Genomic DNA, 18197 nt, shown 5'->3' with positions numbered 1-18197 from the left:
ATCTGTGGGATCATACTCGTAAACCTCCTCTGGACCCTCTCCAACGCCAGCAAATCCTTCCTCAGATATGGGGAAACTACTCACAATACTCCAAATGCGGTCTGAACAGTGCATTATAAAGCCTCAGCATTACCTCCCTGTTGTTTGTATTCCAACTCTCTTGAAATAAATGCTGGTGTTGCATTCACAATGTTTACTAGAATCTGCAATCTTTACTAGAAGTGGAAGGAGGCCACGGGGAAAGTTGTGTTTAGTTCGATGCCATCCCTTGAAAAATTCATTGACAGCAACAATGCCTGATGTGACAATCTCCTAATTGTTTTTATGACTATGACTAATTCTTAATGTGTTGATAACATTTGTACAAAAAATCGACTAACATTTACATTTATTTTGTAGGAAATTTGCAGTATCCATAAAGATCCCAGATACAAAAAGCTGCCAAAAATGTTGCGTTGGTAAGGACTTTTTATTATGTTAAATATCTTCTTAGGCATTCTGAAGAATGGTTCCAACTCGAAACGTCACCTGTCCATGTCCTCCAGAGATGGTGCCGACTTGCTGAGTTACTCCAGCACTTTGTGTCTTTGATCTGTAAACTAGCATCTGCAGTTCCTTGTCTCTGTTGTGTTGCTTTTAGACAACAAGGAATGGGTAGAGGCTACAGAGCACTTTGTGTCTGCTTCTCACAGTTCAGTTTAGTTTACTGTCATGTGCACCGAGGTACAGTGAAAAGCTTTTTGTTGCATGGTATCCAGTCAGCAGAAAGACAATTGCTCAGAACTGGTCAAATATGCTCAATGATTGGGCAATTTAAGATAAAGAAGTCCAGAAAATGTCTCGTAGTTGTCTTAAATAGTTGGTCTCTTGTCCGAGCAACAAGCAGGGAGAAGCTAGAACTCAACGCATGCCCTGCTTCTACTAACATTATACTTTTCAATAGGATTCAATTTGGTTCTTCTCAAAAGAAAACATAGATGCAATCTGTCCTCAGTTGTTTTTTCTCACTAGAGATCAATCTTAATAATCTTTGTCCAAACAAGTGCTGGTGTAACTCAGCGGCTCAGGCATGATCTGTGGAGGAAATGGACAGAGGATGTTTCTTTGAAGAAAGGTTCCAACTCCAATCGTCATCCGTCCATTTACTCCACAGATGCTGCCTGACCTGAGTTACTCCAGCGCTTTGTTTTGCTCAAGATTCTAGCATCTGTAATTGCTTGTGTCTCCTCCTTGATTATCTTTGTCGCTGTCCCTCACAGGGGAGTACAATTTACTTGAGACATAGAGTCTACAACGTTACACAGTACTCTAGAGGAGATCCCATCAGAGCACTTCATCACATTTTTGCAAAATCTCCTATCTTTTATATACTCCACCTTTTATAGAAAAAGTTAGCATACCATCTGCTTTTCTTTGGTTTGCTGCGGTTGTCTTTTACTTTACAAGAAACTAAAGAAAATCAAGATGCAATCTTTGATTCTTTATCAGGAATTAACCCAATCATTTCCACCAAAGGAAGCAATGAGAAGTTTAGCTGGGAATCCAGGATATAAAGGAATAATATGTATAATTGCGCTACTGGGTGCCTTTCAGAGTTCAAACTCATTGCATATAAAAATATTACAAGTTTCAACATTAACCATATAACCATATATAACCATATAACAACTACAGCACGGAAACAGGCCCGTTCGGCCCTACCAGTCCACGCCGACCACTCTCCCTGACCTAGTCTCATCTACCTGCACTCAGACCATAACCCTCTAATCCCCTCTTATCCATATACCTATCCAATTTACTCTTAAATAATAAAATCGAGCCTGCCTCCACCACTTCCACCGGAAGCCCATTCTATAACGCCACCACCCTCTGAGTAAAGAAATTACCCCTCATGTTACCCCTAAACTTTTGTCCCTCAATTCTGAAGCTATGTCCCCTTGTTGGAATCTTCCCCACTCTCAAAGGGAAAAGCCTACCCACGTCAACTCTGTCCGTCCCTCTCAAAATTTTAAAAACCTCTATCGTCCCCCCTCAACCTTCTACGCTCCAAAGAATAAAGACCCAACCTGTTCAACCTCTCTCTGTAGCTTAAGTGCTGAAACCCAGGCAACATTCTAGTAAATCTCCTCTGTACCCTCTCCATTTTGTCGACATCCTTCCTATAATTTGGCGACCAGAACTGCACACCATACTCCAGATTCGGCCTCACCAATGCCCTGTACAATTTTAACATTACATCCCAACTTCTATACTCGATGCTCTGATTTATAAAGGCAAGCATACCAAATGCCTTCTTCACCACCCTATCCACATGAGATTCCACCTTCAGGGAACAATGCACAGTTATTCCCAGATCCCTCTGTTCCACTGCATTCCTCAATTCCCTACCATTTACCCTGTACGTCCTATTTTGATTTGTCCTACCAAAATGCAGCACCTCACACTTATCAGCATTAAACTCCATCTGCCATCTTTCAGCCCACCCTTCCAAAAGGCCCAAGTCTCTCTGTAGACTTTGAAACTCTACTTCATTATTAACTACACCACCTATCTTAGTATCATCTGCATATTTACTAATCCAATTTGCCACACCATCATCCAGATCATTAATGTAAATGACAAACAACAGTGGACCCAACACAGATCCTTGGGGTACTCCACTAGACACTGGCCTCCAACCTGACATACAATTGTCAACCATTACCCTCTGGTATCTCCCATTCAGCCATTGCTGAATCCATCTTGCAACCTCACTATTAATACCCAACGATTTAACCTTCTTAATCAACCTTCCATGTGGAACCTTGTCAAATGCCTTACTGAAGTCCATATAGACAACATCCACAGCCTTGCCCTTATCAATTCCCCTGGTAACCTCTTCAAAAAATTCAAGAAGATTAGTCAAACATGACCTTCCAGGCACAAATCCATGTTGACTGTTTCTAATCAGGCCTTGTTTATCCAAATAATTATATATATTGTCCCTAGGTATCTTTTCCATTAATTTTCCCACCACAGACGTCAAACTAACAGGTCTATAATTGCTAGGTTTACTTTTAGAACCTTTTTTAAACAAAGGCACAACATGCGCAATGCGCCAATCTTCCGGCACCATCCCCGTTTCTAATGACGTTTGAAATATTTCCGTCATAGCCCCTGCTATTTCTGCACTAACTTCCCTCAATGTCCTAGGGAATATCCTATCATGACCTGGAGACTTATCCACTTTTATATTTTTCAAAAGTGTCCGTACCTCCTCTTCTTTAATCCTCATAATTTCCATCACTACTCTACTTGTTTCGCTTACCTCACATAATTCAATATCCTTCTCCTCGGTGAATACCGAAGAAAAGAAATTGTTTAATATCTCCCCCATTTCTTCCGGCTCAGCACATAGCTGTCCACTCTGACTCTCTAATGGACCAATTTTATCCCTCGCTATCCTTTTGCTATTGACATATCTGTAGAACCCCTTGGGGTTTACTTTTACATTACTTGCCAAAGCAGCCTCATATCTTTTTTTCGCTTTTCTAATTTCCTTCTTAAGATTCCTTTTACATTCTTTATATTCCTCAAGAACCTCATTTACTCCCTGCCGCTTATATTTATTTATATCTCCCTCTTTTTCCGAACCAAGTGTCCAATTTCCCTGGAAAACCACGGCTCTTTCAAATTATTATTCTTTCCTTTCCACCGAACAGGGACATAAAGACTCTGTACTCTCAAAATTTCACCTTTAAATATCCTCCATTTCTCTATTATATCCTTTTCATAAAACAAAAAGTTCCATTTCACTCCTTTAAAATCCTTTCTCATTTCCTCAAAATTAGCCTTTCTCCAATCCAAAATCTCAACCCTTGGTCCAGATTTGACCTTCTCCATAATTATATTGAAACTAATGGCATTGTGATCACTAGACCCAAAGTGCTCCTCAACACATACCTCTGTCACCTGACCCGTCTCATTTCCTAACAGGAGGTCCAACACTGCCCCTTCTCTGGTAGGTACCTCTACGTATTGCTGCAAAAAACTATCCTGCACACATTTTACAAACTCCAAACCATCCAGTCCTTTAACAGAATGTGATTCCCAGTCTATATACGGAAAATTGAAATCACCCACAATCACTACTCTGTGCTTACTACTAATATCTGCTATCTCCTTACATATTTGCTCTTCCAATTCTCGTTCCCTATTTGCCAGTCTATAATACACCCCTATAAGTGTTGCTAAACCTTTCTCATTTCTGAGTTCCACCCAAACAGCCTCCCTAATCAAGCCTTCTAGTCTGTCCTGCCAAAGCACTGCTGTGATATCCTCCCTGACAAGCAATGCAACACCCCCACCTCTTGCCCCTCCGATTCTATCACATCTGAAACAATGAAATCCTGGAATATTTAATTGCCAATCGCAACCCTCCTGCAACCATGTTTCACTGATCGCCACAACATCATACTTCCAGATGTCAATCCAGGCTCTAAGCTCATCCACCTTTCTTACAATGCTCCTAGCATTAAAATATACACATTTAAGGGACCCATCATTTCTTATTCTCAGTTTATTTCTTTTCACTTCTTTCTCTCCTACATATTGGGTCTGAGTGTTTCCCTTTTCTGCCTCCTGCCTCACACACTGCCTATTAGCTATCTGTGTTTGAGTCCCTAACTTCATGAATGACATCTGCATATTGTTTTATTGAAATCTTTCTAGTTATACTGTTTGATGCTTTAAACAAGGCAGTGATAAGATCTCTGACGCAGTGTTATATTAGTTGATTATGTATGCACTAAACTGTTTAATGGAAACTCCTATCGCATATTATTTGTTGCAGTGAGGAACCCATACACAGGACACAAGTACCTCTGTGGAGCGCTGCAGTCCAGCATCATTTTGTTGGAGTGGGTGGAACAAATGCAGAAGTTCATGTTGATCAAAGTAAGTGGATATCACCCAATACTGCCGCTCACGGGACTCTCCCAGTCTGGCCTCTGGTTTTTGAATGCCCCTGTCAAATACCATTGAATATGGGAAGGGGAATGCAATGTGAGTATCTAACCGAGACTTGGATGGATTATTATTTTTATGGATGTACTTTCATATGTTGTATAAAATAGCATTTTTACATCAAGTAATTAGGAACCTTCGGCAGTCTCTGTAGCCTCTTTTTCATTGATCCATTGAAAGATGCAATATGGAAACAGGCTCTTCGGCCCACCAAGACCATCGATCACCCGTTCGCACTAGTTCTATGTTATCCCACATTCTCATCCACTCCCTACACAGTGGAGGCAATTTACAGAGGCCAATTTAGCTACACACACGCATGTTTTTGCAATGTGGGAAGAAACCGGAGCACTCAGAGAAAACCCACGTGGTCACAGGGAGAACATACAAACTCCACACGTACAGCACTTGAGGTCAGGATCGAACCCGAGTCTCTGGCGCTGTGAAGCAGCGGCTCTACTAGCTGCGCCACTCTGCCACCCCATCAATTTCCCTTTTCACCAATAAATTCAATTAATTTTAATCTTGAGGGAGGCATAGTGGCACAGTTGGTGGAGTTGCTGCCCCACAGCGCAAGGGACCAGGCTTCGATCCTGACATTGGGTGCTGTCTGCGTGGAGCTTGCATATTCTCCCCGTCACCAGGTCAGTTTCGTCCAGTGCCCTGGTTTCCTCCAACATCCCAAAGGGTTGCAGGAAACCCTGCAGGTTTGTAGGTTAATTGGACTCTGCCACTTACAAATTGCCCCTAGTGTGTAGGGAGTGAATGCGAAAGTGGGATAACATAGAAATAGTGTGAACGGGTGATCGATGGTGGGCCAAAGGGCCTGTTTCCATGCTGTATCTCTAGACTAAACTTAATTCCATCAACTGTAAGGAAATGCAAATTGTACAACCTTGAACTGAGAGTGGCACATCTGTGGATAAAGAATGTATTTTATGTTTGTTTTCACCCTAGAATGTTGATTTTCCTCTGCCGCATCCGCTGAAAGTGTTTGAACTGCTGGTGGTTCCTGAACAGGAATACCCGCTGCTCTGTGTTGCCGTCAGTAAAGGGACAGAACTTAACCAAGTTGTGCGGTTCGAGACGGTCAATCCAAATTCTACTTCTTCTTGGTTCACTGAGACAGGTATGTCAGCTCGGGATAGTTTGACATAAAGAAATATGGATGTCGTTATCCTGTGTACAAAGAATTTGGGGGGAAATAAAGACAAGTGCTGGAGTAACTCAGAGGGTCTGGCCATTCCAGACTGCAGGAGTACGTGCTGAGGGACGCACTGAAGCTTGGTGCGGACAATGCCAAGGCTTTGAGGCAGGATCACAGTCCAGGATCCTTTCTTTGTTGGACATTGGGGGCAGAGTGTGGTGAAGACATCCCTCAAACAAGGGAAGGGATATCACCCCAGAGGCCACATGAGTGGCAAGGGTGCCGAGTATAAGGATAGTTTAATGAACGCTATCAAATACAATCCGAATGAATGTATGTATGGCCACTGAGAATGTGGGAAGAGGTTTTGCGCAGTTCTTGTTTTGTTTTTATTTTTTATTATTCTGAATAAAGTTTATTTTTGGATAGAAAAAAAACTCGGTGGGTCAGGCAGCATCTCTGGAGATCATGGATAGGCAACAGAAGGGTCCCAACCTGAAACGTCACATATCCACACTCTCCAGAGATGCTACCTGACCTGCTGAATTACTGCAGCACTTTGTGTCTTTTTTTCCTGTAAAGCAGTGTCTGTGGTTACTGTTTCTACAAAGGCTTTGATATTGTCGGCCAAAGTTCAGATAATACTCTAGACCAAGAGCCTCCAAACCTTTCAACATGAGGGCCACATTATATATTTGGCACATTTTTGCGGGCAGTAGGAAAAAATAAAGAAGTGTGAGTTTTATAAATTTAATGAACTCAAAATAGTTTAGATTAGGTTATGTTAGATTAGATTAGATTAGGAAAGGTTAAACTAGGTTAAATTAGATTAGGTTAGTTTACATTAAGTTTATATGGCAACAAATAAACAGTATTCAATTTTTAAAAAGAGCTTGAAATATTGGAATATAGGTATACAATTATTTATTAAACAGAAAAAATACAGTGACCACCACTGGGGGAGAGAGAAAGGGGTGGAGGGGGTGGGGGGGAGAGAGAGTGGGGGGGGGGGATGGGGGAGAGAGTCGGGGTAGAGGGAGCAGCGGGTGAGAGCGGGAGCGCGGGGAGGGTGTCGGAGGGTCTGGTGAAGGAACGCCACCTCTTGTGGGGTCTGCTACCTCCCTCTCTCTCTCTCTCCCTTCTCCCTCTCTCCCAGAGCCAGCGAGATCTGCGTCGCTCCACTCTCTTCCCCGTCTCCTTCTAATGCAGCAAAATACCAAAATGCATGACTTCACACTCCACGCTTTGTTGTATTTAAGATTCAGATTTGATATTAGAAAGTTTACTTTTACTGTTTTAACTATAATAGTATGTTGGTTTGATTTAAATTATTGGCACAGTTTAAATGTTAATTATTTTTAAAAGTAACATTGCGCATTAATAAAATCTCAGTTTTAAAGATCAAAATTGCACAGGGAAGCTTGGGTGATGCCATTATTAGTCTGTTTCTCATGGAAGTTAAATGCTTCAAAGAAATAACAATACTGTTGTTATTTAATGTTTTGATAATGCTTTTCACAGATACACCACAAGCAAATGTCATCCATGTGACTCAGCTTGAAAGAGATACGATAATAGTGTGCATGGACCGTAAGTTTCCAAAGCAAACTCATTTTAAATTGAGTTTGTTTTTAACTTTTCCCTTAATGCATGTATTATATGGAAAAACAAAGCAAGCATTTTTATTTAATGTAAACATTTTTGAGCGTATTGGTACTGCAGATATGAAAGTTCAAATGATATATGTGATTTTATGAATTCTGTGATCAGGATCTACTGCAGGCAATCATTTGCCATCAAGAAACTTTTGACCAACTAAAACTATATCAAAATAATATAGTTCAGTAGTTTTACTTAACTCCCAGTGTCCCATGGAGTGCCGTGTCTAAGCAAAGTCTTTGTGCCAGTTTGTAGTTAGTATTGTTCAAAACACCAAATGCAGGAAGAACTCAATGGGTCAGGCAGCATATTTGGAGGGAATGGACAGACGATGTTTCGGGTTGGGACCCTTCTTCAGACTGATGTTTCAGATCCCAACAAGCATCATCTGTTCATTCCCTCCACAGATGTTTCCTGAACTGCTGAGTTCCTCCCGTACTTTGTGTTTTGCTCAAGATTCCAGCATCTGCAGTTCCTTGTGCCTCCAGCTAATATTGTTCTATTGATCTCGCTAACAGATGTTCATAGGTTCTGGGAGCAAAATGAGGCCATTCGGCCCATCAAATCTACTTCGCCATTCAATCATGGCTGATCTATTTTTCCCTCTCATCCCCATTCTCCTGCCTTCGCCCCATAACTCCTGACACCCTTACTAAATTAAGAACCTGTCAATTCCCGTCTTAAAAATATCCATTGACTTGGCCTCCACAACCGTCTGTGGCAATCAATTCCACAGATTCACCACCCTCTGACTAAAGAAATTCTTCATGCTGTTCTGAGACTGCCCAGATTAACATCATGCAGGATACTCATTCTAAAGTGAGAGACCTTTCATCCAACTAGCTTGCGTAACTGAGTCTCGGCCTCGTACTGCACAGAAACAGGCCCTTCAGACCATCAGGTCTCTGCTGACCATGAAGCACCCATTTACGTTCAGCAAACAGCGACACCAGTTTATTCCCATCAGCTCCACACAGATTCTACCATTCGCCTACCACACACCAGAGGCAGTTCAGTGACCAACTAACCTACCAAGTCTTTGCAATATGGGAGGAATTCCACACGGTCACATGGAAAACGTGCAACCTGCACGTAGATAGTATCTGGTCAGGATCAAACCTTGCCGCAGGGTCTGTGAGCCAGCAGCTCCACCAGCTGTGCATTGTACTACATAAAGTTGGATCCAAGCCTGAAGTTCAAAAACAGGATTGTAATCCTCTTTCACCAACTCAGTCTTTCACTTTATGATCTTTGAAGTTTTGTATTTTATTTAAAAATCTGTCTATTTCTCTAACTACTGTTCCCAAAGCATTCCTTGGATATCTAATAGTGCAAAATTGGTGAAATATTTTGGAATATGTACAAGAAACATTTATTTTGAACTTCCCTGAAGAATACTTCGAAATAGTGTGACACTAGTTCCATATTATCCCAGTTTCACGTCCTATGCACTAGGGACAATTTACAGAAGACAATTAATCTACAAACCTGCATGCCTTTGGGATGTGGGAGGAAACCAGAGCACTCAGAGGAAACCCATACGGGTCACGGGGAGAACATGCAAACTCCACACAGACAGCACCCGAGGTCAGGATCAAATCTGGGTCTCTGGCACTGTGAGGCAGCTGCTCTACCCGCTGCACCACTTTGACGCCCTGAGTGCTGTGCTTTGATTGGAGAGCACTCAAAACAAAACTTTTCACTGTAGTTTTTCACATGACAGTAATAAACTTAAACCTAATTGGCAGGAATACGTTTTTTGCAGGTATTTAGAACATAGAACAATAAAGAGGCCCATCGGCCCACAATGTCCATGCTGAATCTCTTCTGCCTGCACATGATTCATGCACATCCACGTGCCAATGCAATTGTTTTTTACCCTTCTGTTATCTTTGGAAGTAAATGTAACAACATTATTCAGATCCTTATGCTATTCTGTTATTTCAACCTTGCAGGATGCTTAAAGATTGTAAATCTTCGAGGCAGATTGAAATCCAGCAGAAAACTTTCTTCTGAGCTGACGTTCACATTTCAGATTGAGTCAATAGGTAAGAAAGAGATTCCCTTTAATCCTTTGTGCGAAAGGTGACTGTTTGCACTTAAATGGGGCTCCACGCATCGTGGAGTAAAAGTAAATGTGGAACCTCTATCATATTCCATTGTTAATGGATGAATCATTTTAATCAAAAAACATTGCTTAGACCTATTCACAAATTTTGTTTACTCATTTTAATATTACTATTTTCACTTTTGAGCACCACACTAAATATGAAATATAATTTTCATTCCTGCAACAAACATGCCCTTAAACTCAGTCTTCTGCATGGAAATTCCGTGGGCTTGTGGTCTTGAGTTACAGGGAGAGGTTGGATAAGCTGGGACTTTTATCTTTGGAGCAGAGGAGTCTGCATCTGGAATGAGGTGCCGGAGGAAGCTATAGAAACGATTACAATGATTCTGTAGAGAAAATTAAGAATTAATTTTGGATTCCCTTGTTTTGGATAGTGCCTTCAGAAATCCACCTGCCATCAAACGCTCATAAATGGGTTAATGTATAAGGATGCTTTGATGCTCTGGGTCTGTTCTCACTGGAATTTAGAAAGATGAGGGGGGTATCTCATTGAAAATTATAAAATAATGAAAGGCCTAGATGAAGTGAATGTGGAATGCATGTTTTCAGTTGTGAGAGAGTTTAGGTCCAGAGGGCACAGCCTCGGAATAAAAGGACACACCTTTAGAATGGAGATGAGGAGGAATTTCTTTAGCCTGAAGATGGTGAATCTGGAATTCATTGTCACAGATGGCTGTGGAGGCCAAGTCATTGGGTATTTATAAAGTGGAGATTGCTAGGTTCTTGATTAGTAAGGGCATCAAAGGTTACGGGGAGAAGGCAGGAGGATGGGGTTGAGAGGGAAAAGCAGATTGGCCATGATTGAATGGCAGAGCAGACTCGATGGGCCGAATGGCTTAATTCTGCTCCTTTGTGTTACGTATGACTTACGAAATTATTCAGGTCAGGTCTACAGTGACATCAGTTTGGCCACTTCTCCATCACTAACAATAGAAATTGAGGTGGTGAAAAAGCTATTCAGGAGACAGAATAGTTGGAAATATCCAGGGCCAGACAATGTTTCTCCCTTTACCCTCAAGCTCTGTGCCGAACAACTGGCACCAGTCTACACAGACATTTTCAATCGGTCCCTGCAAAACTGCACTGTCCCTGCCAGCTTCCAAGTTTCCACTATTGTTCCTGTACCTAAAAAGCCAAGTGGGAGCCATCACTTGTACAGTAGATGATGGTGGTAGCAGAATTAGCTCAGGACACTTCCAGTTTCCAGCCCCGCGACATGGACACTTCTGCTATTTGAAACATTGATGATGGACTCAAAAAGAAGTTGAAGACCTACAAAGCCAAGGATTACTGGTCTTGATGACTACATGCCTGTCGCACTGACCTCTGTAATCATGAAAACACTTGAAACACGTGCTGGCCCACCTGAAAAGTATCACAAACCCCCTGCTGGACCCCTTGCAGTTTGTATACCGAGCCAATAGATCAGTGGATGATGTAGTCAACCTAGGCCTGCACTTCATCCTCCAACACCTAGACCGCCAGGATTTTGTTTGTGGATTTTAGTTCTGCATTCAACACCATTGTGCCAAACCTACTACACCAAACTCTCCCAGTTGACTGTGCCTGAACCCCTCTGTCAGTGGATCATTAACTTCCTGACAGACAGGAAGCAACATGTGAGGCTGGGAAAGTACATCTCGGACCCGCAGACCCTCAGCATAGGAGCACTGCAAGGCCTGCATACTTTCCCCTCTCCTTTACTCTCTCTACACCAACAACTGCACCTCCACAGACTCCTCTGTCAAGCTTCTCAAGTTTGCGGATGACACGACCCTGATTGGACTGATCCAGGATGGGGAGGAATCTGCCTACAGACAGGAAGTGATACAGCTGGCATCCTGGTGCCATCGCAACAACCTGGAGCTCAATGCTCTTAAGATAGTGGAATTGATTATAGACTTTAGGAGAGCTCCCCCTTCCCTCCCCTCACTCATCATCAACAACACTACGGTCATAATTGTGGAGTCATTTAAGTTCCTTGGACCCATCGTCTCCAGGGACCTTAAATGGGAGGCCACCATCGACTCCACGGACAAAAAGACCCAACAGAGGATGTACTTCCTGTGGCAACTGAGGAAACGCACCTGCCACAGGCAGTGATGGTCCACTTTTATACTCCCATCATAGAGTCTGTCCTCACCTTCTCCATCATGATCTGGTTTGGCTCAGCCACCAAGCATGACGTCAGGAGGCTGCAGCCGAGAGGGTTGTTGGCTGCAACCTTCCCCCATTAATGAACTGTACACTGCAAGAGCCAGTAGCGAACGGGTAACATCATCTCTGACCCCTCTCACCCTGGCCACGAACTCTTTGACCGCCACTGCCAGACATAGGGATAGCTTCTTCCCACGAGTGGGGGCTCTACTCAACAGCGACACATGTCTGTAGCCTCTTTTTGCTCTGGTATTATAATGTTTTATTTGTAATTATCTGTTGTGTATCGTGTAGATCATGGTTTTACCATGTGTATACCTACTTGGCTAATATATTTATTCTGACTTCTGACTTCTATTCAGCAACTCAGTTATCCTATTGTTATAGAGTCGCACAGGCCCTCCAGCCCAAACCAACCAAGATGCCCTTTCTGAGCAGGTTCCTTTTGCTTGCGTTTGGCCCATATCCCTCGAAACATGTGGAACAATTGAGCACAATCTAAACTATATATGTTCAGCATCTGCAGTTTTTCATTGTTTGGCAAACCTCTATTTCAAAAGCTTTTGTTTAGAATATTTTAGTTTTTTTATTTAAAAAAATAAACATTATTCAAAACTTTAAAAAATGTAAACAAAACAAAAACTGTGCAAAAATTCTTCATACATTCTCAGTGTCCATACATTCAATAGCATCATACTGAGTCGTGCTCGCACCTAAATTTAAACTAAACAACCTTGCCACTCATGTGGGGTGATCTCCCTTCCTTTGTTTGAGGGGTTCCCCCACCGGACTCTGCCCCTCAATAGGGGGTCCCTAGACTCAAAAAAGCAAAGGAAAATATGGATGCCGCAAATGCCCATCTGGAGATTTAATTTTAATATTTTGAATCATTCCAGACCAATCACCTTTTGATGATAATGTGAAAATGCTATGTGAACAGTGAAGTGAGAATGTTGTCCACGGCAATGTGTATTCACTTTGACGAAGCCTGACTTTCACATTGACCGGGTTAGCTTCTGTTCCCAATGTTCCATTGGCATCCTAATGAATTACATTAAAGTTGTACAAGATGTTGCTGAGGCAACTCTTCGAGTACTGTGTTCAGTTTTGGTCTCTCTGCTACCGGAAGGATGCCAATAAGCTGGAAAGAGTGCAGAGAAGATTTACAACGATGTTGCCAGAACTCGAGGGCCTGAGCTATCGGGAGAGGTTGGTCAGGTTAGGACTTTATTCCTTGAAGCTTAAGAAGCTGAGTGGTGATCTTAAAGAGGTGTATAAAATCATGAGGGGAATAGGGTGAATGCACAGTCTTTTACCCAGTGTGATGGAATATAAAAACATGGGTCACGGGTTTAAGGTGAGAGGGGAAGATTTAATAAGAGCCCGAGGGGCAACTGTCACAAGAAGAGTGGTGGGTATATGAAACGAAGTGCCAGAGGAGGTAGTTGAGGAATGTACTATAACAGCTTTTAAAAGATACTTTGACAGGTACACGGATAGGAAAGGCTAGGCAGGGTATGAGCCAAATGTGGGCTGGTGGGACTAGTGTAGATGGTGGGCATGGACGAGTTGGGCCGAAGGGCCTGTATCCCTGCTGTGTGACTCTGGTACAGCACATGGAAAGCAACTAATGCAGTGAAAAGAGCAAACCACTATGGTGTCTACATTTATCCAAAAGTGAAAATGGTTTAATTTTTTTGATACATAATACATTTTATAACATTGCACAAGATCAGCCTTTCAAATTCTGAAATAAAGTATGCCCATGTGTTTTTTTTCCTGCTGAAATCTTAACTATAAATAAATCTTTCAATTTTAAACTGTTTAATTTTGAAAACCTGGAATTCTGCAAAGTAATGTGTGAATCCCCCCTTTGTCAGTTTGTTTACAGGACAGTGTACTTGCTTTCTGGAAACATGGAATGCAGGGAAGAAGTTTTAAATCAAATGAGGTAATGGAAACGCATTCTCATACTCTACCCTGCTTGCTTTCCACTTCAAAAAGTAATTTTTTCAAAATGTCAGTGGAAATCTCAACCACCTTGTTCTTCTGGTAACATCATTAAACTTTCAAGACCCACCTGCAATTACTATTAGTTTACCATTCAGATTGCTTCATGGAAACGGGCTCTTTAGCTCACAAAGCCTACGCCGACCATCAATCACCTGTTCACACTGTTATCCCACTTTCCTATCCACTCCCTACACACTAGGGGTAATTTTACAGAGGGCCAATTAACCTACAAGCCCACATGTCTTTGGGATGTAGGAGAAACCGGAGCACCCGGAGGAAACCCACGCTGTTGCAGGGAGAACGTGCAAACTCTGTGCAGACAGCACCTGGGGTCAGGATTAAACGCAGGTGCTGTGAAGTAGTGACTCTCAGCTGCACCACTGTAGATGTATTTCCATCTGAGCCTATCTTAACTGGAAGACAATAAAGTAATACTTTTTCATATTTGTCACCTCATAAATATCACTTAACAGTTTGATACATGACAAGCATTACAGAACGAGACTTTGTACTTTAAGAATAATTGGACGGAGCCAGGAGTTTAACTGCAGTGAATAAGCAGTTAAATGGGTTTTGTGCAGATAGAGGTCCAATTAGTATATTACAGATGTTACTGTTAATGCTGAAATTTCTTTCCTAGATAACACAAGAAATATGCGATAATTCAAGAATCTTCAAGCTCTTAGGCTCTGACAGGTATGTAGTTTACTGACATTGTGTACCAATACTGCAGGAACACCTGTTCTGTACTAAATAATTTCAACGAACATCATGTTGAAACTACTGATATTTTATTATTGGGTAAAATATGAATCGATTATAACTTTTTTCAAATAAAATATAGATTTTAATCGCGCCCAACCAGTCCCTCTCTCCCTCTCTTTCCCCCTTACCTGCATTCCCTCCCCTCCCACTCCATCCGCTCCCCGTCTCTCCCTCCGCTCCCCATCCCTCCTTCAGTTCCCCTCTGCTCCTCAGTACCCCTCCCTCCCTCCCTATCTCTGTCCCCTCTCCCCTCTCTCCTCTCTCCCCTCCTCCTCCCCTCTCCCCTCCTCCCTCCCTCTCCCCTCCTCCTCCATCTCTCCCTCCCTCTCCCCTCCTCCTCCCCCCTCCCTCTCTCTCTCCCTCTCTCTCCCCCTCTCCCTCCCTCTCCCTCTCTCTCCCCTTCTCCCTCTCCCTCACCTTCCTCAGCTCTCCCTCTCTTTCTCAGCTCCTCCCTCTATTCTCTCTCTCTCTCAGCTCCCTTCCCCTCCCCCCAGCTCTCCCTCTCCACCCCCCCCCCCCCCCCCTCCTCACTCTCTTTCTCTCTGATATGCCTGTGATGCTCTGACTATGTGCTGGATGCCATTGTTGATAAGTAAATTCAACATGCAGGGGATTTTATTTCGTGTTAAGCCTGGGAACAAAGGCGGATTTAATTTCAGAAACTTTATGAACTTTTTTATTTCCCTGTAGAGTTGTGGTGCTGGAAAGCAGACCAACAGACGATCCAACTGCCAATAGTAACCTGTACATCCTGGCTGGCCATGAAAACAGCTATTGATTGGCACCGTATTGTTTTGCATGGGAGTGCACAAGGAAAGTTCATGACTGGTTTCTGCAGCATTATTTAAGACTGATCAGAAGTCAGAGTACCGTCGTCATAGACAAAGAATAAATCAATGGTTTATTTATTGTGGCATGAAACGTGTGGACAGTTAAAACCACAGCCACCTTAATTTCAAAATGCTACACAAGTGCTTGGTTTACCGTATGTAATCTTTGTACATAAATGTGTAGTTTTTCCAGTGTCCACTTCATCTTGTTGAAGTTGCACAGTTGAACTCTTAATGTAGATAGTGGTGCAAATGATGTACAGTTAAGTATCTTTACTGTACAGATGTGTAAAGGTTTGCATGTTGCAAAAACTTAATTTGGGTACTGCTTTTAAGGAATTATTTGGGTTTTACTTTATTCTGTTGAGATTAGTATATATTTTGCAGCAAGAAATTAGCAGTACACCCTTGTAATCATCTGACTAACACTGTTGTATTTTAAAGTGTAATTTAGATATGAATTGGAATAATCTTGAAGGGTTGTAATCCAAACTTTTCATTTGCCTGTTGGTTTTAAGTTTTTTTGCAAGTACACTGGTATTAAGTCTGCACAGTAACGCTGAGAAAATGTGATGTATTTACTCACTTAGTTATATATGAACCATGGGACATCCATTAGGAATTAATGGTCCTATTTTCAACAGTAGCAGAAAAGTGCCACTATCTAATGGCTGTTGATGTCTTTTATATATCATGTTTAAAGATACAAAATAATTGGATTGAGTTTGCAAACTTTTACCATCCTGGTAACATCTACATTTTACAGAGCAAAAATTACAGATTTTTCTGCTCTTAAGTCAAATTGCCAGTGTTGGCATGACTTCAGAAGCAAATACAATTGTATTTTTTTGTATATGGAGAAATGAAACACTAAAAAGCTTCAACTAACTATGGTACCAACATGCAAAAATCTTCGGAAAGTTGTTCATAAAATTATACACAATTTTTGATGTAACACTATACCATTGCATTAATATCATCCAGTTATACATTTTCAACTGCCAATAACTTGTGTAATTAAACAAAGACTTAACTTTTCTAAATGGTAGGCGTTTGAAAGATCCAATTTCAGGTTATTAATGGAAACTTCCTTGTGTAAGCCTCGCTCTGCCAAATCAACTACATTTTTCAGCATTTCTTCCTAAACTCTTGTATTACACACAACACAAGTTAGTGAAGTGTTTCTACCTCATGTAGATACTATTTTTTGTGAGAAACACTCAGTACAAAAGCATTATTGATATTAGAGATTGTCTTCAGACTCAGTTCAAAGTATCTAATATTTGTATAAATTATCAATGGAATTGCACAGTTAGGCATTTTACTTTTTTTTTTTATACAGTTCCATGTTTTTATTTGATTATGGTCATTGGGAACAAAAGTTATGATTTATGTTGATTAGCCAAATTACTGACATGATTCATTCTATTGTTTCTGGTTATGTATATACTGTAAAATAAACTTGAAGGGTTTACATTGGAGGGTTACATTTATGTTCTTTTCAATGTCTATTGGCAGAAACAATCTCCATGTTTGCTACATTTTTGCTAAAAATGGTGTCCTTATAGACTGACAAACACATCACAAACTTGAGCAAAACACATGGTGCCGGAGGAACTCAGCGGGTCAGGCAGCATCTGTGGAGGGAAAGGGACAGGTGATGTTTGGGGTCGGGACCCTTCTTCAGTATCACTCCCCCAGCCCTCTAGGCAGCATTTCACACACTATCTACCACTAACCCAGTCACCTTGCTCCTTAGGTTTAGGAGAGGGTGCTGCACCAATGCAGGAGAGGTTTGGGCCCAACGGGTCCACTTGGTCTCGTCATGTAATATAAAGGAACGGCAGATGCTGGTTTATACCAAAAATAAAATGCGAGAGTAACTCGGTGGATCAGGGAGCATCTCTGCAGAACATTGATAGGTGACGTTTAGGGTCGGGACCCTTTTACAGTCTATAGAAGGTCTGAAGAAGGCTCCCGACCTGAGACATCACCTATCCATGTTCTCCAGAGAGGCTGCCTGACGTGCCGAGACAGTTACTCCAGCAGTTTGTGTCCTTTTGTGAATGAACCAGCATCTGCAATTCTGTAGCTCTACATTATCACATGCCAGGTTTTGTTCCACCTCTTTTCCAGCTTTCTCCTCCCACCAAAATCAGTCTGAAGAGGGGTCCTGATCTGTCCATTCCCTCCCACATATGCTGCCTGGCCCGCTGAGTTCCTCCAATACTAAGTGGGCAGCGGGTAGAGTTGCTGCTGCACAACACCGGCGATCCAGGTTCGATCCTGACCTCGGGTGCTGTCTGCGCGGAGTTTGCCCATTTTCAACATGACTGCGTGGGTTTCTTCCCATATCCCAAAGCCGCGTGGGTTTGTAGGTTAATCGGCCCTCAGTAAATTGCCCCCAGTGTGTAGGGAGTGGATGCCAAAGTGGGACAACATAGAACTGTCATTCACTTTATGTTTTATCCCAGGATGCGGGCATCTGCAG

At 42.1% G+C, this 18197-nt stretch overlaps 1 protein-coding gene across 8 annotated transcripts in view; it reads left to right on the top strand.

The window, feature by feature from the left end:
- The window catches only part of LOC144596649 (mitogen-activated protein kinase kinase kinase kinase 3-like), a 145857-nt gene extending 128676 nt beyond the window's left edge, over positions 1–17181 (top strand). For all 8 annotated transcript variants that reach the window (XM_078405257.1, XM_078405258.1, XM_078405255.1 and 5 more), the window contains 8 exons: positions 400–458; positions 4832–4935; positions 5962–6133; positions 7673–7741; positions 9766–9858; positions 13979–14049; positions 14752–14807; positions 15567–17181. In XM_078405257.1, coding sequence (XP_078261383.1) covers positions 400–458; positions 4832–4935; positions 5962–6133; positions 7673–7741; positions 9766–9858; positions 13979–14049; positions 14752–14807; positions 15567–15654 — 712 coding nt within the window. In that variant the 3' untranslated portion in view covers positions 15655–17181. The remainder of the gene's footprint in view (positions 1–399; positions 459–4831; positions 4936–5961; positions 6134–7672; positions 7742–9765; positions 9859–13978; positions 14050–14751; positions 14808–15566) is intronic.
- Positions 17182–18197: the final 1016 nt, after the last annotated feature.

Source organism: Rhinoraja longicauda, chromosome 9 (assembly GCF_053455715.1).
Source record: "Rhinoraja longicauda isolate Sanriku21f chromosome 9, sRhiLon1.1, whole genome shotgun sequence".
In the NCBI taxonomy this organism is placed as follows: Eukaryota; Metazoa; Chordata; class Chondrichthyes; order Rajiformes; family Arhynchobatidae; genus Rhinoraja; species Rhinoraja longicauda.
The sequence above is the reverse complement of the archived record's forward strand: the minus strand, read 5'-3'. Positions and strand labels throughout refer to the sequence as shown.